At 34.5% G+C, this 25,214-nt stretch overlaps 1 protein-coding gene across 1 annotated transcript in view; it reads left to right on the plus strand.

Annotated features, from left to right (window-relative positions):
* Positions 1-25,214, plus strand: part of MEMO1 (mediator of cell motility 1) — a 119,533-nt gene that overhangs the window by 81,772 nt on the left and 12,547 nt on the right. The window contains exons 6-7 of the mRNA XM_046662157.1: positions 746-857; positions 17,687-17,829. Coding sequence (XP_046518113.1) covers positions 746-857; positions 17,687-17,829 — 255 coding nt within the window. The remainder of the gene's footprint in view (positions 1-745; positions 858-17,686; positions 17,830-25,214) is intronic.

Here is a 25,214-nt window from a genome sequence, read left to right on the forward strand (position 1 = left end):
AGGATGTAGGTATAAAAATGTTGGTTCTGTTCTATGATAAAACAAAAATATTCTTCTATCATCTTTTTTTATGTATTAAATTTCATCATTTTCTTGCTATGCAATATCTAGTTTTAAGTATAATTCATCAGATGGGTCTGAATTACTAGATCATTTTAAGATAATTTACGACATGGTATTGTGGTGAATTTATGTTCTGGTTTAGCCCACAAGCTTAATTGTTAATTTTGAGGAAAACAGGTTTCTTAGTGGGAATTTTCTGTTCTTAGTATGGCAGGAATCTGAGGTATGAAATAATAATCCCATCCATTTTATTAAAAAACAAAACAAAACTCAAAAACTGTATTATTGGCCTCATGAGTAAGTAGACCAGTGGTGTTTCCATATTTCAAGAGGTATTCTAATCAACTTGTTCTTGTTAGCATTTGCTGATTAAAGTCTAGGAAAAGCTTAGACCCACAGCTGATTTTACATATAATGAAAGGAAGTGATGAAAAATTTAAATTACTATTTTTTTGTTTAACTGTGTAACACATGAAATTGCTGAGTAAGTCATTATATGTATTATTGTTTTGTCTGGTATGTGAAGCTAGTTTTTCTTTTTTTAAAATAAAAATGAAGGAAAATATTATGTGGTGCTTCTGTCTCTTGTCAAAGCATATAGTTTTGTGGTACTGGGTGGAGTCCCACAGGAGGAGGCTATACATTAATATGTTTGTTTTACTGTATTTTGAAATCTCTTTAGTTTACGGAGAACTATGGAAGACAGGAATGTTTGAACGCATGTCTCTGCAGACAGATGAAGATGAACACAGTATTGAAATGCATTTGCCTTATACAGCTAAAGCCATGGAAAGGTATATTGATTAATGTACGAAATCCCAGAGAAGTCATAGAAAATTAATTTCTTTGGAATTATTTTAACTAGGGTAAGATAATCATTAGGGTAAATTTTTTGGTATTTGAAATGAAATAAAAATTTGAGATTGGAGTTTCCTAATGTGGATTGAAGTTGGTTTTGAGTAGTTTGCCTATGAAAGCTGACTATATGAATTGACATGGTTGTTTTATTAGGTGGAAATATTAAAAAAACCCATGTGTGTTTGTATATCTTGGTTTGCCTGTTATTTTATTCATTAGACATTTTTTTATCTCAGAATAACAATCACATTCTTTTATGACATAGTGATATAAGTAATAACAAAATTTTAGATTTGGAAGTGACATTGGAGGTCATTTATTTTAGGCTTATACAAAGTACGTGAATCTCTTTTTTATAATATGCTTAACAGAGTATTATTTAATACCTGCTAAATATCTTCCAGTGATAGGGACTCATTGGACTATAAGTAGAGTGAGGACAGGGACAATATCTATTTTGTTCTCCATTTATACCCCATTGTCTAGCACAATAGTCATCATAATAGTAGTCATTAATTTATTTTGGTAAAATGAAATAATTGTCTTAAGAGCTTTCTTTCTTCTTTTAGGTCAGTATTCAAATTAGAAAGTCTTCCTTTTGTAGGTCACATTTCTCTAATTTTTTCAACCGTTTCCTTTATATGGATTTACTATTCCATATATAGTTTGACTAATTCTAAATATGGTGAGATTATTCTATCTCTAGATCTTGTCACTGTATCCTCTTAGTAAAGTATGCAGTGCATGGTAGGTTCTCAGTAAACATTTATTAATTAAATGTGTTAGTGAAGTCCAAGATTATATTAATATTTTTAATGCAGATGTGACTTGCTTACTATTGGTTAATGTGCTTGTGGTCAGCTGAAGCCACAAGGCTTTTTCATGCTGTTAAGCTGGATTATTTTCTCCTTTTGTATTTTGTGGTTGATTTCTTTTAACCATAAATGTATATATCTCCTTAATTACTTCTGTTTGATTTTTTCTTGTTTGTTTTAGTCCATTATTCCAATCTTTTTGGATCATTTCCATTCTTAATTCTGTTATCAAAGTATTATTTACTTCTCTCAGTCTTACCTACACCTGTTCACAATGATAACTATGAGGAATTACATAAACCTGAAGAAGTTTCCAAAAATTGCTGTGATATTAAATTATAAGCAGTATAATTTGTTTATAATGTGTTTTAATACATTCTAATTCTTCAGAAGATGTTAAACCCCAATATATTGCTTTTTATTTCTTGGAATGTTACTGTAATCAGAACATTCCATTCTTCAACTACATACGATAATAGAAACTTTCATTATTTGCTGAAATGTTTGCATATTTTGTCATAAGAAAATATGTTTTAGACTTAATAAATTTTAAAACAATAGAAGCAATAAGCTGCCAACAATATCCTTAAGAAAGTTTTAACAAAATAACATTTTGTTATTTCAAAAGTAGAACATGTGCAATGTGGAAAATTTAGGAAAATAGAAACTTAAAACCAACAAACAAAATTCCTGTTCATAATTCTTCCTCTATTAAGTACAGTCATGTGTTGCTTAACAATGGGGGTATGTTCTGAGAAATGCTTCATTGTTTGACTATCATAGAGTGTACTTACACAAACTTCGAAGGTATAGACTGCTATGTACCTAGGCCGTATGGTACTGATCTTATGGGACCAACATCGTAAATGTGGCCTATCTTGACCAAAATGTCATCAGGCAGTGTGTTTTTGTAGTGTTAAATATCAGTTCTTAAGAAAACCTTTCCTGTCTCCCAGATTACATTAGGATCTCTAATACTGACTCTTAGAAACTACCCAATACTTTTCCTTTGTAGCCTTTGCTGCACTCAGGAACTGTATCAGTTATCCAGTAGTGAGTAACAAATTGCCCCAAACTTTCGTGATTAAAGTCACAGCTATTTTATTGCTCACAATTTTTGGGTCAGGAGTTTGGCCAAGGAACACCTCGTTCTGGTCCAGAAGATATTGACTGAGGTGGCTCGAATGGGGCTAGAAGATCCAAGATGGCCTTAGTGCTGGCTTTTGCTTGAGGCACTTCATTTGTTCCCTAGGTGTCCTATTTGTTTGTCAGCCAGGGCTTTTCTATCTCCTTGGCCTCTATCTAGAAGGGTAGCCTGGATTTCTTTACATGGTGATTCAGGGTAGCAAGAGAACAAGAACAGAAGTTTCTTGGCCTGTTATTAAGGCCTAAGCCTGAAACTGCATAACATTATTTCCACTGCATTCTGTTTTTCAGAGCAGAATAGAATGTCAGCCAAGATTTGAGGGAAGGAGAAATAGATTCTACCCCTTGATGGGAGGAGTACCATATGTGTACAGGAACAGGAGGCGTTGTTGGCAGCCATCTTTGCAGATGGAGTACCACAATTCTTCCTTTGGTGGACAATTCACGTTTCTCCAACATGCAGTACATACTCACTCCTCCTAATAGGAGATGCCCAGAAATCTCATCCATTTATGACCTCATGATCAAAGTCCATTATCTTATGATTTGCATTAGATTGGGATGTGGATGAGGCTCATTGGATACAGCTCCCCTTGATTTGGATACCTGTGAACTAAGAAGACAACTAAGAAGACCAATCCTCCCTGCCCCAATGCATTCAATATACAATTTTGAGACAAGGATGATTAACCACAATAGATACTCCCATTGGAGAGTGAAAGAATGGGAAACATGTAGCAGTCTCTGGTCAAAAGCAATTTTGAAATCCAACCAGGGAACAGAGAATGTTCTTGATTATTGCGTGATTCTGTCTTCTGGTAGTGGCTTCATAATTATTTTTCTCAGCTCTTGGCGAGGTCCTTTGGGCTCTTGGCTCTACTCTCTGAGTCATTTTTACTTTTCCATAAGAAATAGATGTTATTTATAACTGAGTAGCAATTATTTTAAGAGCCAAAAGGCTTTTTTTCATTTAGAACAGTGTTGTTTTTTTAGTCCAAACTGATAGAACTCCATTAAACACCTTGTAGGTTTTCTGTATATCAGATTATAAGTGCACTCTATTAAACAAAAGTCACATCCACAGTTCTTTCTGAGACAGACTCTTTCTATTTTGGATCCCAAGTTAGGGTCCTGTAAGTTTCTTAGAAGCCCTTTTGCCTACCTGACAGAGTATGCAAGCATTGTCTTAAATCTTATTGAGGTCTTAAGAAAGGGTCTTATGGATGTGTTTTTAATTTGATGATTGTGAGCCTATGTTTTATTTGCGGCACTCTGGATATGATCTTTGTCCTCATGCTGTTTCTTTGATAATCTTTTGCTATTTATAGAGGCTAGTGATAAGAAACAGTTATTTTCTAATAAAGCAACTCCTGGTTAGAAGTATTTCCCTTAAATTCTGCCTGTAATTCTATAGCTCACGTTTTTCTTCTTGTACCTTTTCAGACTTGGTTATAAAGAAGCCATTGACACTTTGACTATTTTGCCTGGAAATCTTCTTAGCTAGATCTACAGGTTCACTAGGTATATTTTTAATCTTTTAAGTTACTTCATGTGACAATTATGCTAATTGTCTGCCAGTATATAATGTGGGTCACCCTTCTTCTAGCCTCCTATAGCAGTTTCCTTACTGCTCTTCCAGTTTCCAGTCTACTTGTTGCCCTTTCAGTTTCTGTTTGCCTATATGTCCCAAAAGTTAGTATTGTATGTTTTAGGTTTCAGTTGCAATAATACCCTTTCAAAGTACCATGTTTTGTCTCAGTTATCTATTGCAGCATGGCAGATCACGTCAAAGTGCCTGTGTTTTTGCTTATGATTCTGTGAGCTAGAAATTTGGTCAGGAGTGAGTGGCAACAACTCGTCTCTATTTCATCTTCTGCCAGTAATGGTTGACTTTGGCTGAAGGCTTCAAGATGCCCTCACTTCCTATCTGGGGCTATGATGTTGGTTGTCTACTCAGGCACCTTAGTTCTCATCTTGGTGCTGTTTCCACCTGTTGTCACTCAGCCTTCAGAGCCTCTCTCTCCACATGTCCCCCTCCAGCAGGATAGCCTCGGGCTGTCATGAAGTACATGGCAGTTGAAGGCAGCAAGAAAGCAAAAGTAGAAACTTTAGGCCTCTTAATATCTAGGCTTGGAACTGGCACAGTGTCACTTATGCCACAATCTACTTGTCAAAGCAAGTTCTAAAGCTAGGTTCAAGGGGAGGGAGAAATAGACTCTACTTTTGATGGGAGGAGTGGCAATGAGCATTCAGAGGTGGGAGGAACTTTTAGTGATTGTATTTGCAGACAGCCTACCATAGTACTACTGCAGTTAAGTACCTTTTTGAATGATAGTTCCCTAGTCTGTTCCCTGCCAGAGAGCAGCTGGTCTACTCTGTATCTTCTGTACGCAGCACAGTACCTAGTACACAAAAGGATTTCAATAATTAATTGTCGAATGACTTAATAATGATCTTCCCGTTTTCAGTACTTTTATTAAATATTTTTTCCAAAAATGAGGTCAAATGTTCTTTTTTATTAATTGCTTTTCATATCATGAATGTATTTCCATGTCATTTTTGTACTCCTTTTTATCGGGTATACATAGAGCTTTCTAGTATATGTCTATGTAATACTTTAATCAATTGAACATTTAATTTTTAAACTTTTCCCTCATTTTTGCTGTTATAAATAATCTGGGTGTTTTTTAAAAAAATTATGGTATTATTTATAATTTTGTGTGTTATTTTAAGCAGATTTAAAAACATGATGTTCTTTAGAGCTTTTTTAAAAAAATGAGTAGGATAAAGGAAAAAACATAAAATGACCCATGATCCCTTTGCCCAGTTCACCCTATTGACATTAAAAAAATACATGTACATGATTAGAAAATGTAAACAGCATCAAGAACTACAAAACGGACAGTGAACGCCTGCTTCCCCTCAATCAGTCTTTACTGACAATAAAAATTATTATGCATATAACACATATGTATGCATATATACTTGTGTATATATATGATTTATACATATATGTATTTGTGTAGATTAAAACATGTAAACAAGAGATCATATGTACTTTATTCTGATCCTTTTTTCCCATATATTTACTATTAAAATTCATAATTTTTACTGTTGTATATAATTGCATTTGAGAGAGTTGTTAGGATATGTAGAAATCATCTATCTTGAAAAAACGAGTTGACTCTTAAAATCAACAGCATTAGATTCCAACTCTTCTTTTTCTGTACATTTTACTCTATGCCGTTTACCTTTCCTCCCCTTTACTGCTTTCTCTGTATCATCCCCATTCACTCTTTGTTTTCAGTTTAAAATTTTCATTTTCTTTTGGGGTAATTTACATACAGTAAAAGTACTCTTTAGGGCATAGAATTCTGTAAGTATTGACAAATGCAGAATCATATATAGAATGGTTCCTTTCCCACAGTTTCACTGCTTTTTGTTCAGAAAAATGTGCAGAGTAAATAGGACGCTTTAGTAACTTTGAAAGTGTTTAACTGAGACATATGGCACTGTAAAACATTTATGTTCACCGTAAAAATATCATCTTCTTAGCCGTATAATACTTTGTGTTACTGCCAGTGTTTTGAAACATGGACAACTGGAAAGCACAGTACAATGTAATTTAAATGTTTCATCTTCTGCTTTAGGTTCCAGCCAATGTTACAAATTGGTCGTGGTTAGGATTGGATATCTCTTGGAGTACTTAGACTGTTATAAAAAAAATATTGATTTTTGTGTAGTTTACCCAGATAATTAAACCTAAGTCTTGTGATTCTTATGTTTATCCATATTGATTATATTTTTGAGTTCCCTATCTGAGTGAGGATACTACTATCAGATGCCCTTGTATGGTATTAAATAGTATTAACTAAACAATTTTTCCTGTTCTTAATATCTTGCATTAGTGTGGTACGTTTGTTATAATTGATGAACCAATATTCACACATTATTATGATTAACTAAAGTTCACAGTTTAATTAGGGTTCACTCTTTGTGTTATATAGTTTATATGTTTTGCCAAATGCCTAATGTCATATTGTCAACCATTATAGTACTATACAGAGTAGTTTCACTGCCCTAAAAATCCCCTGTGCTCTACCTATCCATCCCTTCCCCCTGTTCCATCTCCCCCATCCCGTGGTAACCACTCATCTTTTGCTGTCTCCATAGTCATATAGTTTCTGGAATGTTATGTTCTTGGGATCGTATAGTATGTAGCCTTCAGGTTGGCTTCTTTAACTTAGTAATATTCTTTCAAGATTCTTCCATGTCTTTTTATGGCTTGATAGCTTATTTCTCTTTATTGTTGAATAATATTCCACTTTATGGATGTATCATAGTTTAGGCATTCACCTATTAAAGGATTATTGATATAGTTGGATTAATATCTACCATATTTGTTACTGTTTTCTATTCATTGCCCTTTTATTTCTTTTTTATCTTCCCATATATTTCTTCCTTCTTTAGTTTTAACTGAGCGTTTTATATGATTCCATTTTTTCCCCTCTCCTAGCATATCAATTATGCTTCTTTTTTTTAACTTTTTTTAGGGATTGCCCTAAAGTTTATAGTGTATGTTTGCAACTATTGCAAGTATACTTTCAAATAACACTATACTGCTTCGCAGGTAGTGCTAGTACCTTTTAACAGAATATTCCCAATTTCTCTTTCCTGTCCTTTATAACACTACTGTCTTTCATAAGCTATAATTACCAAACACATCATTGCTATTATGATTTTGAGCAAATGGTTATCTGTTAGATCAGTTACGAATAAGAAAAATAAAATGAAATAAACTAAAGATGTTATTTTTACCTTCATTTATTCCTTCTCGAACTTATAACCTTTTCTAACTAACAGATCTTCTACAGATCTGAGTTTCTTAACCGTATCATTTTCCTTTTCTCTAAAGGACTTTTTACCAGTTTATAGCTCTGATTTTATTATATTATTTAAAACTTGCTATTTCGGATTGGAAAAAGGATCTCTTTTCCTTTGCCTTTACCACCTCTTCAGGAATATGTGAGAGGCTCCTTTTCTGATGTTTCTTTTAATCACGAATTAAGAATAATGTTTTTTATATATAGGGAATAATTAAGTAGGGCTAGTAAAGAAAACTGATTTTGACCCCCAAATGGTAATTTCCCCCCTTTATGTTTTACTAGTTAATTTACGTAAAAATTTAATTTTTTGTTTTTATGCTTGGGAAAGATTAGCTCTGAGCTAACATCTCTTGCCAGTCTTCCTCTACTTTACATGCGGGTTGCGGCCGTAGCATGGCTAATGAGTGGTGTATGTCGGTGCCTGGGATCTGAATCCATGAACCCGTGCTGCTGAAGTGGAGTGAGCTGAACTTCACCATTATGCCATGGGGTCACCCCCAAAATTTGATTGTTTTTAAGATGATATTTACCCTCAAAATTTAAAAATTTTGGTGTATATAAATAAATTTAATATAATTCAAAAATGTAGTAAGTGCAATTGAATAGTTTGTGGGAACAGAAAAAAGGGATGTGGGAGCAAAAAGATAATAGCTGAGTTAGGGGAGCACAGAGAAGGCTTCATGTTGGAGATGGTATTTGAGTGGGCTTTGAAGATGCCTGTAATTTTCACAGAACGGGGCAGAATGTTTTTGTGGGGATGAGTACTGGAAATACAAAGTATATTTAGGAGTAGGAAGGCCCAGGGCTTATTTAAAGAACAGAAAACTATTTGACTTAGCTTATGGGACTTGGAAAAGGTTTGAGTAGTTTTTGAGGTCTTGTCTGTAGATGTTTTTTGTTTAGTCAGCATAGTTAGAAAAGTTTTTTCATATATATGCATGTTGTTAGTTTGATATGCTCCTATCACTTCCTATTATACCTTATCTAACTTTTCACACATATATGGTATCAACCTGGGACTGGAGGCATTTGAATAGGTAACCTGTAGAGACATAGAGTAAGAGGGGCAAGATTAGGAAGTTGGAACAGTAGACTGGGACCAGATTATGGAGGGCATTGAATATCATTTAAAGATATTTGTATTTTATTCCATGATTGGTATAGAGCTAGTAAAAGTTCCTCAGCCAAATGAGGGAGGTGATTAGAACTTGACTATAAGAATATTGCTCCTTGATGATGTGGTGATATACTGTGAAGGATGGATTAGAGTTGGAAGACATTGATAGAAATAGTAAAGAAATCATGGGGGCTTTGAACTAAGATTGTGGTGGATGGGGTAGTAGACTGAGTCAATTATGGGAAACATTTAAAGGTTAGAATCAAAAGAACTTGTCAATGTTTCTATGTAGGGGAAGTAACAAGATTTTAAGAGAATGCAAAAGTTTAACACCTTGTTAGTATGCCCTTATCAGAGCTGGTAAAGTCAGAAATAGATCTAAGTTTAAGAAAACGTAGGGCGTGGAAATGTTGGCTTGTTTCTAACAAAATACTGGAATTTCTCTATAATTCTGACAGCAAACTTGGACAATTTATGATAGGATTGTTTTGGTTCAGATGGTTGAGTTTCCAAACAGAGTTTAGTAGGCTCTTAAGTACCTGAAATATGCCCACCCTTGTAAAACATTTCTTATCAGTAGTCCTGCTCGAATGGAAATTTAGAAAGATATAACCTTTGAAATTAATTTTGATAATCTTATTAGATTCACTTAACTGATGAAACAATAAAACTTATAATGACTGAAATGTTAACTTTAGTTGTCATTGACAGCTAGCTTACCTTCTCTCTCTTCCCTCTCTCCTCCCCCTTCCCCAGTTCTTTGGCTCTCCTTGGTGTTTTCTGTATCTTTTTTGTTTGTTCTTTCTTACAGTGAGTCACAGTATTCTGCATAAAGTATGAATTTATGTCCCTGTAGTCTGAGGGTGAATTTGATCAAGAGGAAAAGATGAGAAAAATTCTTCCTTATAGGGCTCCCTAAAATTGTAGTTATCATTCCTTTATGTCATTTTGCCTTTAACACCTGTTTCGAGGGTTCCACAACCAGCCTCACATTTGAAGACTCACTAGAAGGACTCATAGTTGTATTCATGACTATGATTTATTAGAAAAGATATGATATACACAGTAGGACTAGCAAGGGAAAAAGACACGTCAGGCTGAATCTAGAGGAATCCAGGTGCAGGCTTCCAACATTTTCCCTCCCATAGGGGTGGGCTAAATAGAATGTGCTTCCTCCAGCAGTATGACACGTATGCACTATTTCTGGTTACGGAAGCCTGATTTAAGATTCAAAATTCAGGATTTTTGTTGGAGTCTGGTCGTGTAGACACTCTCTGCTCTGTGGCTACAGCTACTGGTATTCCAGACTCCCAGAAAGAGAGCAGGTGTTCGCCATAATAACATTGTTTTAAACAATCTAGGTAAGCTGGTACGGTGTCCCAAGTGGGTAAAACAGCCTTAATCAACGTGAAGAACATTGTAAAAGCCAAGTTCCCAGATGTCAGCCAAGGGCCAGTCTTTACAAGCAGGCCCTTCTAAAGATTGCAGCAACAGACCTGCTATGTTAACTCTTCTGCAAAATTCCCATTCCTCTTTTCCAATTCTAGGCTGCCATATTGTCTTTCCAACTTTCTGAATTTTTGACTTGCTTAAATGCCATGCTACCCCTTAGTATAGCTTAGGTTTGTACCAGATCTTAAGATTATACTTTCCTTTTTGATCGTGGCCTCAATAAAGGTCTTAAGATATTAGAAATGGTCAGAGAAAAGTAAGGTCTACTCTTGTATAGACTAACTGTTATACATGAACATTGATTGCCTTTCCGTATTACCTTTACATCAGGAAGAGAGCATTTTTTGGAATTACAGAACATGGAGATTCTCTGGAATAATAGGTAAAAATTCTTTTTTTGGTCATAATGGAACAATTTCAATTTCTGTGACCATGAGAGGGATGAACAAGAGGTAGCATAAGACATTTGAGAAGATTGGAATGTATTTTATTTTTTATCAGAGTGAAGATTTTTTGTATTTATCTACATATGTTTTGTCCTCTTTTTTTCTCCTGTAATATTTTCTGTCTAAAAGAAGAGAGGAGAATAAATCATATAGTGCTATTATTGTGGCAACAGTCTCAGCATTGTAGGGATAGGGATAATTTTCCTTGTGACTGGCTTAGTTATGATTTGTTTAATTCTCACCTTGAGAAGCTCTGGTTTGCTTCTGAAATCTTTGGGAAATTGGAAGAATTTTTATAGAAGAGAAAACTCTCATATTCATCAGTGTTGTTCAGGGGAGAAATATCCAAATTAATGCCAGAGGAACAATAAGCAAGTAACTATTTGTATACAGTATTTCATCTAGTTTAAAATGTCATCAGTTTTAAGATTTCAATTGTTTATGTACCACTAATCAAGTAAAAACAGTCAATTAAATAATACTTTCTTATCACTTAGAATATTTATATTAGAATTCACAGTTTTTTTCTTGTGATGAAGACTTTTAGTATCTACTCTTAGCAACTTTCAAATATGCAATACAGTATTGTTACTGTGGAATTAACTATGGAACTACATTAACTGTAGAATTCACATTTTTATACTAGAATTTAAACTTTCATGCTCTGTACCATTAAGATCATTGGTGATCAATGATCTTAATGGTGATAGAGTGACATTGTTTTTGTTTTTGTTTTTTTGCTGAGGACGATTTGCCCTGAGCTAACATCTGTTGTCAATCTTCCTCCGTTTTTGCTTGACGGAGATTAGCCCTGTGCTAACACTGGGCCAGTCTTCCTCTATTTTGTGTGTGGGTCAGTGCCATAGCATGGCTGACAAATGGTATAGGTCTGTGTCCAGGATCCGAACCTGTGAACCTAGGCTGCTGAAGTGGAGCATGCCGAACTTAACCACTATGCCATGGGGCCGGCCCCAATATTGTTTGTTTGTTTTGGTGAGGAAGATTAATCCTGAGCTAACATCTATTGCCAGTCTTCCTCTTTTTGCTTGAGGAAGATTGTCCCTGAGCTAACGTCTGTGCCAGTCTTCTGTTTTGTATGTGGGACACCTCTACAGCATGGCTTGATGAGTGGTGTGTACGTCTGTGTCTGGGATCTGAACCTGTGAACCCTGGGCCACCGAAGTGGAGCATGTGAACTTAATCACAACGCGACCAGGCTAGCCCCCGATAGTGTTTGTTTTTAAAGAGAGTGCTCCACTGTTCGTTCTGGAATTTCAGTTTATTTTAATCTGTTACACATTTGGATATATTAATTTTCTGCAGCATGGTTTAAGATATAGGGCAGAAAAAGAAGGAATAAAACTTTATTCTGTGTTACTAAAGTGCTCACAAGAGCCTTGTAAGTATTACTAGCTCCATTTTTACTGATGACGAAATTGAGACTTAGGATAGTTTTAAGTCACCTGCTGCAGGCAGCACAGCTTGCAAGTGGCAAAGATATATTCACTGAAGTATGATTTATATCCTATAAAATTCATCCATGTAAGAGTACGACTCAATGATTTTTAGTAAATTTATAGAGTTGTGCAACCATTCTCACAATCTGGTTCTAGAACATTTTCATCACCCAGAAAAGAAACCTTGTGTCCATTTTAGGACAGTTCTTCCATTCTCAACCTCAGGCAACCATTTGTCTGCTTCTCCTCTAGAGATTTGCATTTTCTGGAAATTTCATATAAATGGAATCTTATAAAATGGAGTCTTTTGACTCTGTCCTTATTCACTTAGCATACTGTTTTTGAGGTTCATCCATGTTCTAGCATCTATCAGTAATTCATTCCTTTTTATTGCCAAATAGTTATTCCATTATATGAATATACCACATTTTGTTTATCCATTCACTAGTTAATGGACATTTGGATCATTTCCACTTTTGGCTATTAGGAATGATGTTATAAACAAGTCTTGTACAAGTCTTTATGTGAACATATGTTTTCATTTCTCTTGAATAGGTACTTAGGAATGGAATTGCTGGGTCGTATGATAAGTCTATGTTTTAACTCTTTCAGAAACTGCGAAACTGTTTTCCAAAGTGACGGCACCATTTTCTATTTCAGGAGCAATGAGACTTCCAGTTTCTTCACCCTCTGGCCAATACCTATTATTGTCAATGTTTTTGATTGCAACTAATGTGTAGTGTCACCTCATTATGGTATTAATTTTAATCTCTCCAGTGACTCATGATGTCATTATTTGTCATTTGTGTATCTTCTTTTGTGAAATATCTATTCATGTATTTTGCCCAGGTTTTCTTTTAATTTGATAATTTGTCTTTTTACTGAGTTGTAAGAGATTTTATGTATTCTGGATACAAGTGCTTTATTCAAACATATGATTCACAAAGTTTTTCTCCCATTATCACTTGTCTTTTCATTTTCTTAACGACGTCTGTTGAAGAGCAAATGTTTTTGATAAATTTTTATAATTTTTTTGTTTATAATTTTTTTTCTTACATGGATTTCACTTTTGGTATCATATTTAAGAAATCTTTGCCTACTCTAGGGTCACAGAGATTTTCTCTTCTGGAACAGGAGTCAGCAAACTACACCTTGCAGAGCACATCAGGCCCACAACTCATTATTGTACATGTTTTATTGGAGTGTAGTCACACCCACTTATTTACATATTGTCTTTGGCTACTTTTTCTTTACAGTGACAACTGAGGAGTTGCTATAGAGATTGTATGGCCCAGAAAACCTATTATATTAATTTATGGCCCCTTTGAAAAAATGTTTGCTGACCTCTGTTCTAGAAGTGTTACTTACAATTTTAGCTCTTACAGTTATTCTCTGATCCAGTTTGAATTATCTTTTGTGTGTGGTATGAGGTAAAGGTCTAAGTTCACTTTTTTTCATATGGCTATGCAATTATCCTAGTACCATTTGTTAAAAAGACTATCCTGGGCCAGCCCCACTTCCCTAGTGGTTAAGTTAAGCACACTCCACTTCAGTGGCCTGGGTTCGGTTCCCGGGTGTGGACCTACACTGCTCTGTTGGTGGCCATGCAGTGCTGGCAGCCCACATACTAAAAAACAGAGGAAGATTGGCGTGGATATTAGCTCAGGGTGAATCTTCCTCAGCAAAAACCAACCAACCAAACAAACCAACCCCCAAAAAACAGAAAAGAAAAGACTATCCTGTAAGTAATAAGTCGTTTTTCTTTTGCTGCTTTCAAGATTTTCTCCTTGCCCTTGGTTTTCATCAGTTTCGTTGTGGTGTATCTAGGTGAGAATCTCTTCATGCTTATCCTGCTTTTGGGTTGTTGAGTTTCTTGGATCTGTAGATTAATATTTCTCATGAAATTTGGAAAGTTTTCAGCCATTATTTCTCCTAATATTTTTACTGTAGCTTCTCTGGGACTCTCATTGTATGCATCCTGGTATGTTTGATGTTGTCTACACAATGCTCTGTTCATTTTTTCAATCTTGTTTTCTCTGTTCTTCAGATTGGATAATTTATTTTATCTTTAATTTCACTGATTCTTTATGTAATATCGAATCTGCTCTTGGGACCATCTAGTGAATTTTTCATTTTAGTTACTAATACTTTTCAACTCTAAAATTTCCATTTGGTTCTTTTTAATACTTTGCATTTCTTTGTTGATATTTACTATTTGTTTACTCATTGTCATCATATACACACACACACACATGTGGTTTAACTTCTTTAAGCATGGTTTCCTTTATTTCTTTGAACATATTTATAATTGTTTTGAAGTCTTTGTCTGCTTACTTCACTGTCTGATCCTACTTGAATACACCTTCTCCGGGCTACTTTCTTTTCTTCTGAGACTGAGTCACAGTTTCCTGTTTCTTTGGCTCATAATTTTTTCTTGAAACTAGACTTTTTCCGTAGTATATTATAGCAACTTGATTCTGACTTTATTAATTTTTTCTTGTAGTGATGGTGGTGGTTGATTGATTGATTCATCCATTTTTTTAAAGTAACTTTCGTGGACTCTATCTGCAAAATCTCTCTACTGTGTGTGGCTACTGATGTATTTCCTCAGCTTTTAAGAAATTCTTGTTTATATTTTTCACCTTGGCTTTGTGGAGTTCGCCTTTGTGTCTGCATTGCTTAGTGCTTAGGTAATGATTAGTTGGAGGTTGCACTTGAACACTTTGAGCCAGTAAGGCTTTCCCTCTCTGCTGGTGGTGTGTGTTTTGGGAAGCACATTCAAAGATCAGGCCATTTTCAAGTTTGCCTCCTTTACTTTCTATTGGGTCTTCTCTGGTCTTTCTGTGCATGCATACAGATTTCCAGTTAGCGAATGATGTGTGAGAGCTTGGTTTCTCTCAGGTCTCCACTTTCTCTTTGTGCTTGCTCTCACCCTTCAAATCAGCTGGCATTTTAAGGGAGCTTGGGACCTTATGGATCTCCCCTGCATATATGTGCTATCTCCTAGTCAGCCATGGCTGTGTGGAGGTCATCAATCCTCTCTTCAGAATATGTGGATTTACCAAGTCCCGCTATGGCTCTTTCCTCTCCAGGATCTCCCTCTTAACTACTCCCTGAGGTAAGTCCTCAGGTTTGCAGCTTACCTTGGACAGTAATCTCAGGCTATGAGAGCTGCAGGCTTTTCTGTTTCTTGATGGGTGTGGTTTTCTGCTCTTTGCTCCAAATCAAAGTCAAGCCTCTTAAGCAGTGAAGCTGCTGGTTTTCACAGCCAGCTTCACCTTGCTGGAACTATCATGTTGGTGGAGCAGGGGAGAGGGATGGAAACAGCTCCTGGTAAGATGCCATAGTTCTACTGTTCTTCCCAAGAAGTTCTATTTCTCGTGAATAAACTCTTCTCGTTGTGTTTTTTGGCTTTGCTTGATTTCTAGAGCACAAAACGGTTGTTTTTGACAGTTTTATAATTGTCTTTGAGGGCCAGATTTTGTATTCCTTCACTAGGGAAGACCAACTTTGCAACTTGGATTCTAAAACCTAGAAATATTGCATTTCAAAGCCAAATGCTCTTTTCTCTAATTCATGCTTTGTGAGGATAGAGAGCAATAAGTAATTTTTTTTTAAGAGAAATAACAAAGAGAGGTGGATGGATGAATCTTGAGCCAAAGCTTCAATTTCTAAGTAGAGTGACACGTTTACCTCTGTATAGGTACATTTGCAAGCTCAAAGTGAGGTTAATCAAATAGTTTGGTGGCTCTTGAGGAAAGTAGACATGTATTATTTCTTCAGAGTCAGCCAACTATTGTTGACAAAGTATTTTTCCTGTAGTATTTGCTTTTTAACAGTTTCACGAAATAGATATTGTCATTAAGATCATTTTACAGATACGGAAATAAATTTTTAGGTTAGTGACTTACCTGTGCCTTCAACATTGGTATAAGATAGAGATAGTACTTGAACCCATTTCTTCTGACTTCTTGTTTTTCACATTCTATAACTACTTCCCTACTATGTCATAATTACTTGCAGACTCTTTGATGATCTTTGCATATTTGTTTATGTAGGTAGTACTTGAAGTTAGAACAGTTCATAACAATCTTCTTGAATTTTTACTAGAGCTCAAATTCTTTTCTTTCAAATGGTAATCACTCTTAATTTATTGAAGAGCCCCTATTCATTCATGCAGTTGTTAAGCAAACTGGTATGAGTCAGAGAAAGAGATATCCCTGGCAGCTTCCTCTGCCAGCTTCCTCTTTTTTTCTTACTCCATAGATGCAGATTCTGCCCAAGAAGCCCCTGCATTGCAGAGGGACTGGAGATCTGTATGATCTGTTTATTTCGCAATTGACAAGGGTAAGGGGGCCTTTATGGGGGAGGCGCTTGGGTGCCCTAAATTTAGCTTTTACAAAGCTGGGCTAACATTTATTTTGGAAATACTTAAACTTAGTGTTTTTAAGAACCCGTTTATGAATTCTGTTTGTCCTACATCAGTTAAGTTTCAGATTATCATATTAAAAAGCATTTATTATAATGGTTTTTTTTTAAAGTCCTGTCAGAACAAGTCAGACAGACATGATTCATGCTTCTAAAATTCCAAATCTGGGATCATTTAGAATATAAATAATATTGAATATATGTAAGTAAAATTTCACTAGAATGAAATTTTAAAAAGTTTTGGATTAATGTCTATTTCTGTAGCCCGTCATAGTTATTCTTTATTAATCTGCTCTGTTCCTTTTCCATAAATCTGTCAATCTGTAGAGTGAAAAAGGGACTTGTGGATATGCCATAAACATTGTGGGTGGGCGTGGTGTCTTTTTCTGACTGCTAGAAATTAATACCTACTTCCTTGAATTCTGCGTCCACCCTAGATACCAGTGAAATTTGAGTTTATCTTCAGACTGTTCTGTATCTGTTTATTAGTATAGGTGTAGGGTACAGTTGGTGAATCTTATGAGAGCCAAGATTAAGTTTTGTAGGTCTCATTTGTCAGGTTTGTAGAACAAGTGTCAGAAATGGTGGTATTTATAATAGGATAGGATTAAAATAGGTGAGGAAGAGTTTAATGCTCTTTTAAAATTGCAGAAGGACTGGGCAGATGATTGTAGCTTTGATGAATAGTTGAGAAAACTTGACTTGGTGATGATCTGATGGGCTTATTTTATTTTTGACAATATTATACGTGGTAGTAAAATAGCTTTTGTTTAACCTAAAGAAATATTGTATGTTTCTGTAACTTTAAATAGATATTTTTTAGTGTTCTGTGCCTCTCATATTTTTAAATGGTCTTCTTTAAACATTTAATTTATAGATTTTAAGAATTCAACAATATTATGTGTATTGTCCTTACCGCTATTAATAAATGTTCCAATTTTTAGTACCAACACATTGGAAAACTTTTTATTCTTATACTTCTTAAATGACTTTTTTTTTTTTTTCTGTTTTCTTTAAGCCATAAGGATGAGTTTACCATTATTCCTGTACTGGTTGGAGCTCTGAGTGAGTCAAAAGAACAGGAATTCGGAAAACTCTTCAGTAAATATCTAGCGGATCCTAGTAATCTCTTTGTGGTTTCTTCTGATTTCTGCCATTGGGGTAAGTTCTAGATTTTAACATATCATGGTAGATATTACATACTTGTGGTTAAAGATATCTTTTCATTCTAAGCTCTAATTTTCAGTTCTTTATCACTTTCCTTGGAAGGTTTTACTTTTAGCAGTAATGTTTAAAAGTGAGTAAAAGTCTTTTGGTCATTTAAAAGGATCAGAGTATAACAGTGGATTATGGATACATTTCCAAAGGCGACTGGTATAATTGGATTCACACTGTGAGGGCATCCTTGCTTAGATACTTACATTAGTGGGAGTTAAGATCTTGTAACCCCATTTCCAGGTAGAGTTTATGGTAGATTCTGTGAAATTAGTTTTTGGTGAATAAAACAAATGTTCTTCTTTAGAAGGTAGAAGAGCACTGTGTGCTATGCTAGTCCTTTTCCATATTTCCTTTTTTGTAATTAGTCTTTTTTTCTTTCTTTTTTTGCTTTGGTGCTTAATTTTTCCCTATAGTTGCCATCAGTTTAGAGCTTCCCTCCAAAGATTGTAACATGTTGGCTGTTAGCACTGTGGTCTTCATTGGTAATGGTTTATAAGGGTAAGAACTCTTATGTGATTTTTGTTATTATTATGAATTAAAAGAATAAGCTTCACAGTGAATAGATCATAAAGGAAGTGAGACATTTGTGGATGCCTCTTTTAGTAAATTTTCCTTTTCATATTCCTTGCATACAATTTGCTCTCATTTATCCATTACTGTTCTAGAATATTTCTGGATCCTATTCCTTTTAGGACATCTCTTTGACTCATTTATTCATCCATTTAAGGGTGCCAGTATCTGTTCATTTTCCAGTTATTTCTTTGGTTATAAAGAAAGCATAAGGCACAAGACCAGGATTTTAAGATAGAGTGCTTAGAATGGCAAGAAAAACATCCTCAGTGAGGATAGGGAGCCCTGGCTTTTACATGTCTTACCCGTTGATTGCCAGAGTTGATTCAATATTTATCTGGCCTGGTTAGGCTGGTATCTTCTTCTCTTACCTCACACTTGAGATTTCAGTTCAAGAGAACCATTCTTCCCAATAGTATAGATAAGTATGTTTGTTTAAGGGACTAGTTTCTCAGTTGGAGCTCATTGTCCTCCCAGGGGGCATTTGGAAATGCTGGGGACATTTTTGGTCAATACAACTGGGGTGGGGGTGGAAGGTGGGGTTGCTATTGATATCTAGTGAGTAGAGTCCAGAGAAGCCGCTAAATAAACATCTGACAATGCACAAGGCAACCCCCACATCAAAGAATTATTCTGCCCAAAGTGTCAATAGAGCTGAGGTTGGGAAGTCCTGGGTCAGGGTGCAGGTGGCTGCACAACCTTGACACACTCCCTAAGAAGTTTTCAGGGTTCTTTAGTAACAAATTCTGTTGGCTGGTTGGTTTGCTCCCTTTGGTAGGAGTTATGTTTCATGGATGTAAGTATTATAAGTATATTACTTAGATCTGAGGGCTAGGTAGATGCTTAAAAAGAGTTATTGTCTTGGGAATTCTGAAGTTTAATAATAATTGATCTTAGAAACTGAGGAGTAACATTATTGAAAAAAGGGCTATTTTCCTTAGTATTGTGAATTTACATTGGTAATAAAGCATGTCCATATGTTTTAGAAATTAAAAATTCTTGAAGCATATACCCCCTCCCTCTTCATTTTTAAGGCTGTTATGAATCACTGTAAATCACTTTATGACTTCAATAATTAGTTCCCATGATATTGTTATTCAGAGTCTAAGCTCTTCCTCTAGGTTGGGACCGTGTGCAACCACAACATCAAATAAAACATCAGTAGATGCCTTAATAGTGCTCTTTTCTGTGGAATCATCCTTTTTGAATTAATGAATTCTAAAGCAAACAAACCCTAGTCCACTACTATATTTAAGTACAGTATTGAGAGAGAAAAATAAATTTTGTTTTACATTCTACCTAGATTCTCAGAAAATTATTTTAGGCCATTTGATCTCCTGAGTTCTGGAAAATTTTTGTATTTAAATTGTAAGGTAGAATATTCTGGTGATAATTACAAAGAAGGACTCAAAATTTCCAAAGGTTAATAAATGTTAGCTATGGGAATTATCCAGAGACTGAAACATATTTATATTTACATTTGGTGGTTAAATAATAGAGCTGTTCCAAATATTTGTTTTTTTTTAGTATCACTGTCACTAACAATACTCACTAAGTGCTTACTTCGTACTTATGGAAAGCTCTGTACTAATTGTTATTAGGAGATTTGATGAAGGTTTGAGGCTAAGTGGAAGATATTGCATGGATACTATTCCAAAATTGGAGTCTCCTTTCTACAAGAATAATAATACCTGTCATTCTTGTAAAGTAAGATTCGTTTTCTATTTTACATGCCTATTGAAGTAATATGAATCATTGGCTAATTATGGGTTAAACTGTCTTTACTTAGAAATGCTTTCATATTTCTTGAATTCATTCTCTAGTGGCATTGATCATCTTTTCTAAATTAATGAGTGCTGTATTCCCATCTCAAAAGTCCAGCTTTTCCTTATGAACATAATGCTTAGTGGTTTCTTCTTCTTTTTTTTAAAGAGACTGTACGGATTGATTTTGTCATACCAGAGTAATGCCAACACTGAATTCTAAATCATTTCACAGGAAGGATTCCATTCCTCAAGTACTCACAGACCTTAAAAGTTTCACTGAGTTAGGCTTTTAACACACTCCACATATCTAAACAGCTGATTTTTGAAGAAAAATCACTTAATTGAGTATGGTACAGTTGACAAATCTCTCAGATACGTACAGTGGAATTTTTTTTGTTTTTGTTGAATGATATGTTAGAATACTGGCAGTGATGACATTTTCCACTTATAGTTGTTGTTTCTCTTTATTCTTTTTGTCCAGCTTCTGTGAAAAATAAAGTGAGAAACTTGGTGATAGAGACAGTGGGGAAGACCTATACGTATTTGGAGGGATTTTGCCTCATTGACATTTTTTGTTAGCCAATGTCCATTACAAGAATGACTTTTTTTTAAAAAAAGTATCTTGCTTTAAAGGTTTTCATCTTTCAGATCCCATTTGACTTTTATTTAGACTTGAAAGAGACATTAGAGAAATAAAACTTGGAAGTTTTCTTTTTGAATGAGACAAGCCAAGGGATAGTTGGGAACATAGATTCTATTATGCCCCTTCTTTCTGTCCCATCATTTGAATTCCCCTCAAAAACCCTGCATTTCAGTTCCTGCCTTTTATCTTATCATTAGTCTTTAAACATATGAAAATACATTAATCGGCTCAATAAGTTGGTGTTTCCCTGGTAACATTCATAATGATCCCACCTCATTTCACCTGTCCTGCTACTATCAGGAATAGTGGCATAAATAAAAGGACATTTGCTGCTAGTATTATTGTGGTTAGGTAATGTCGTCCCCTTACTTTGTGTACTTAAGTTCCACATCCTGTAGGATGGCTCCATGTAAGAGAATTTTGTCTGGACCTGTTTAGTTTTTCTAATTACCAAAATTTTCATAAGTTTCATTTTTGTTCTTCTCTATATTTACATATTTAATATTTCTGTTTTCCTGACCTCCTTGAAATTTATATTTCCAAATTTAGACTATTGACTGCTTTCATTAACATAATTTTCATTTAACTTCTAAAAAGTTTCTAAATGAAACTGGATCTAACAGTATTTGATTCTTTAAAAGTGGATTCATGCATCTATTTGGTTTTCCTTTTATGGTGGTTTTAAGTGCAAATCAATTTCAATAAATTTACTTGGTAAATGTTATGTTATTTTGTTAAAATATGAATAAGGTTCACTACAGTCACTTTAGCAATTTTGGATTTTATCTATAAACTTACATTTGTCTAGGTTTACATAATTTTTTTTCATAAGTATGTACCACTTATTAAAAGTGGTGTTCCCCTAAATATTTATGAAGTTTATGTCTTTATTCAGAGTTCTAGTTTAATATATATTAACAAGTGATTATTCATGCATACTCTTCTTCCTTTCTGTTGTTAGTCTCTTGGGTATGAGGGTGTTGGTATTTTCTAAATACTTAAGTTGGTTTGAGTGTAAGTTAGCTAATTCCTGAAATAGGTCTTATTCAAGCCTTCATATTTGTCTTATCAAATATTTGTACATACTGATTTCACATGTTTAGGTTTTTGGTCTTTTGTAAGTTTGAGAGAAGGCTGAAACTTTCACATTATAACTAAGACTTCAGAATGAGAGGACCGTAGTATTTTGCTTATAAAAATGATTATTTGATGCTATTTAGATAATATTTCCTTTATGAAATATATTTTTCTTCCGTAGGGATTTCGATTCTGAATGTCCTCAGTTTAGGTCCTTAGTGTAGAATGGCCTATTACTCTGTCACAGGTTGTTGTGAGGTTTAACTCAAATATTTGAAAATGTTTCAACATATAAAATGATTAAGTGAATGTATAACAGTACAGTTTTTACTGGACATATGTCTGAAAGTCTGTCGTACAGTCTGTCGACTGATCTTTTGGGGGCTTTATAGATCCATTTTCCAAGCTCATTGTTTATTTCTGCAATCCAGTGTATAGCTTAATGTTGAGATATTTAATATTTTTTTACTGTTTGGTTTTGAGGTACTTAAAAGTAGTGTTGGTTCTTGTACCATTCATTGTTATGTTCGTCCTCATTAGTTGATTGTTGTATGTTAAACAGACATCCCTGGAGCTTATTCTCCACACTCTGTGAATCCACTCATTAAAATCACCAGTCACCTTTGGAGATGGGAAAATTACTTACCTGTATTTCTTTTTCTCAGAAAGCGTGCTCTGGAATGGATTCACAAATGAGCTACCCTCCTTCCCTCAAAGAGTAAGGTTTCTGCTTTACAGGATTTTTTTCTTGGGTTATTTTTCCTCTCATCTTTTGAATTTGAAAAGAACTGAGGGAAGGCACCTGAAGAAACTACTGACATACTCACTAGGGGAGTTCCAAAGCTTGCGCTGCCCCTAGGGGCAGTGTCAATGGCTCTTAAAGCTAGAAAGCTCATACTTGGAGTTGAAACAGGGGCTCAAAGAATCCATTTTCCCAGTGTACCTTCTGAAAGGATAAGTTTCAGGTAAGTAATTTTCTCTTATTATGTGATATGCTTTATTCATACTTATAAAAAGTACACAAGTCCAATTCTCCAGGTACATAGGCAACTCTATTTGTTCAGTTTAGATGCATAAGCTTTACTGAATGTTAGAAATGTTGTAAAACAAAATATATCTGCTCATGAGGTACATGAAATCATAATGTAAATCAACAATAAATAATTAAAGGTGCATTTCCGATCAGTGTATGTGCTAGTGTCATTTCTTTCTTACAGATAAAATCTTGATAAACTTAATTTTTTGGTAATTAGAAACAAAAAGAGATCTTTGAACTCAAATTCCAAGCAATTTTTAAGTAAAGTTAGTTACATACAGGCTAAGATGATGGCAACTATTTATTTCAAATTAGATGCTTTCTAATGTATATTGCTTTCTATATGTATATTGACCAGAATGAATTACTTAATTTTTAAATATCTGTACAATTTTTAAAAATTATCCTGAGACAGTTTGAGCTGTTAGATTTTTTCAGTGTAGTACCTATATGTAGTGTGGATTTAGCTTCTTAACTGATATATTCTTTAGAGCTCATCAGATATTTCTACTCAGTTCTTCAGCTACTAAATGTGAGGTGGTTACTAAAGAGTAGCAAAAAGTAGATAGCAAAATATTGAACATTTGCTCATTGATTTTCCATGCATTTTATCATTCTCATTAAATCACATGTTGATTTAGTATTTTAAAGTATTTCAAACATTCTATGTACGTTTTTCTTACTTTAAAAGTAGTGTTTAAGTAAAAGTTACATTGAAAATGGTCCATATGAACAAGACAGCATTTTAAAATATAGTTACACTTTTTAATTATGATTAAGGCAAGTTAGACCAACTTCAACTGTTTGAAACAGCAGCTCTGAATTTGGAAATAAACAGAAAAGGGTTTTGAGTAGCCGATGGCTATCACAGAGTACATGCATTTTTCTTTGCACCTGAGAGTAGCAGTCTTCAGCTAAGACAGTTCTATCCCAGTCACAAGGATTGTTGAAGATAAAACTAATAGCTATCTCCAGAAGCAAGAAAAAGAGAATGCATTAGTATAAACCTGCAGCTATTCTGGTTCAAAGAATACTCATCTTGATTTCTTCCAAGGATATTACTCTTACTACAGTGACAATGAGACAGAATTTTCTTGTCTAAGATTATTTAATTGTTCATTCATTTCACAAAAGATTTTGGGCAGCTTTATCAAAAGAACTTTGAAATAGTAGAAATTTAGTACCAATGAATTGAATCAGTAAGTTATTGTGACAGGCTTTAGATTTGGCTTTGTGCCTTCTGACAGCCACCTAGCAAAGAGGAAAAATATGGTCGATATGTAGTTCTCATTATTAGGTAGGAGGAAATACATTCTTTAAAGAAAAACAAAGCTAAACCTAACTCTAAATTTTGAAAGAAATGTCTGATGAATTATTTAATATAGGGCATTGAGTCATATATTGTCACTGTCTGAGAATTTTTTTAGTGCAAGGACTGTAATGGATCTCATAGTTATGGCAACATGCAGTAATCTTCAATGTTAACAAAGAAGGTTTTATATTTGGAAAGTAGATATTGTCTCAGAACTCTGTTGCTTGATTCTAGCATATCTGGAATTGTAAGGTGCCATATTGATTTAATAATGGCTCTTGGGGGAGAATAAGAACTGCTACATTGATACATATTAATGTATGTGAAAGTTAAGGAAATATGATATATTGTAGAAAGGTGACCATCAAAGATGGTCAGCATCAACAAGTAAAATGTTAAGAATTGTGATGTGTGGGTTTTTTCAAAATAGGTTAAAAGGGCTTTTAAATTTCACACTGCTCATTATTTATAAGATGATAGTTTTTAGTAAAAAACCAGAAAACTTAAAAATCATAATTATCCAGCCAAAGAAACCCATCTCCACAGGTGTGAGGATAATAATTGGATATGTGAACATTGCTCTGAAAATGAAGCACAAGACACATAGTGTGTGCGTACTTGATTGGTGTAGTCATTGATACGTTTAGAAATGCATTTTGGTGACTCTCAAAATAAGGAAATAAAAAAGTAATGAGTTCTTAGAAATAAAGGCATCTTTGAAATATAGGTTTAGATGTATCTGGAATAGAACGTAATCAGTTGAATAACAATCCAAAATCAGTTTTGATTATGTTTTACTTTGGTTTTCATATGACTATAGTAGGAAGCAAAATTTATTTCCTGAGCCTTTGTTTTCTGTCTTCTTTTTAATCTTCTTCCGTTTTACCCTCTCTGTTCTTTGGAGAACAGCTACACATTGAATGT

Source organism: Equus quagga, chromosome 5 (assembly GCF_021613505.1).
Source record: "Equus quagga isolate Etosha38 chromosome 5, UCLA_HA_Equagga_1.0, whole genome shotgun sequence".
Taxonomy (NCBI): domain Eukaryota; kingdom Metazoa; phylum Chordata; class Mammalia; order Perissodactyla; family Equidae; genus Equus; species Equus quagga.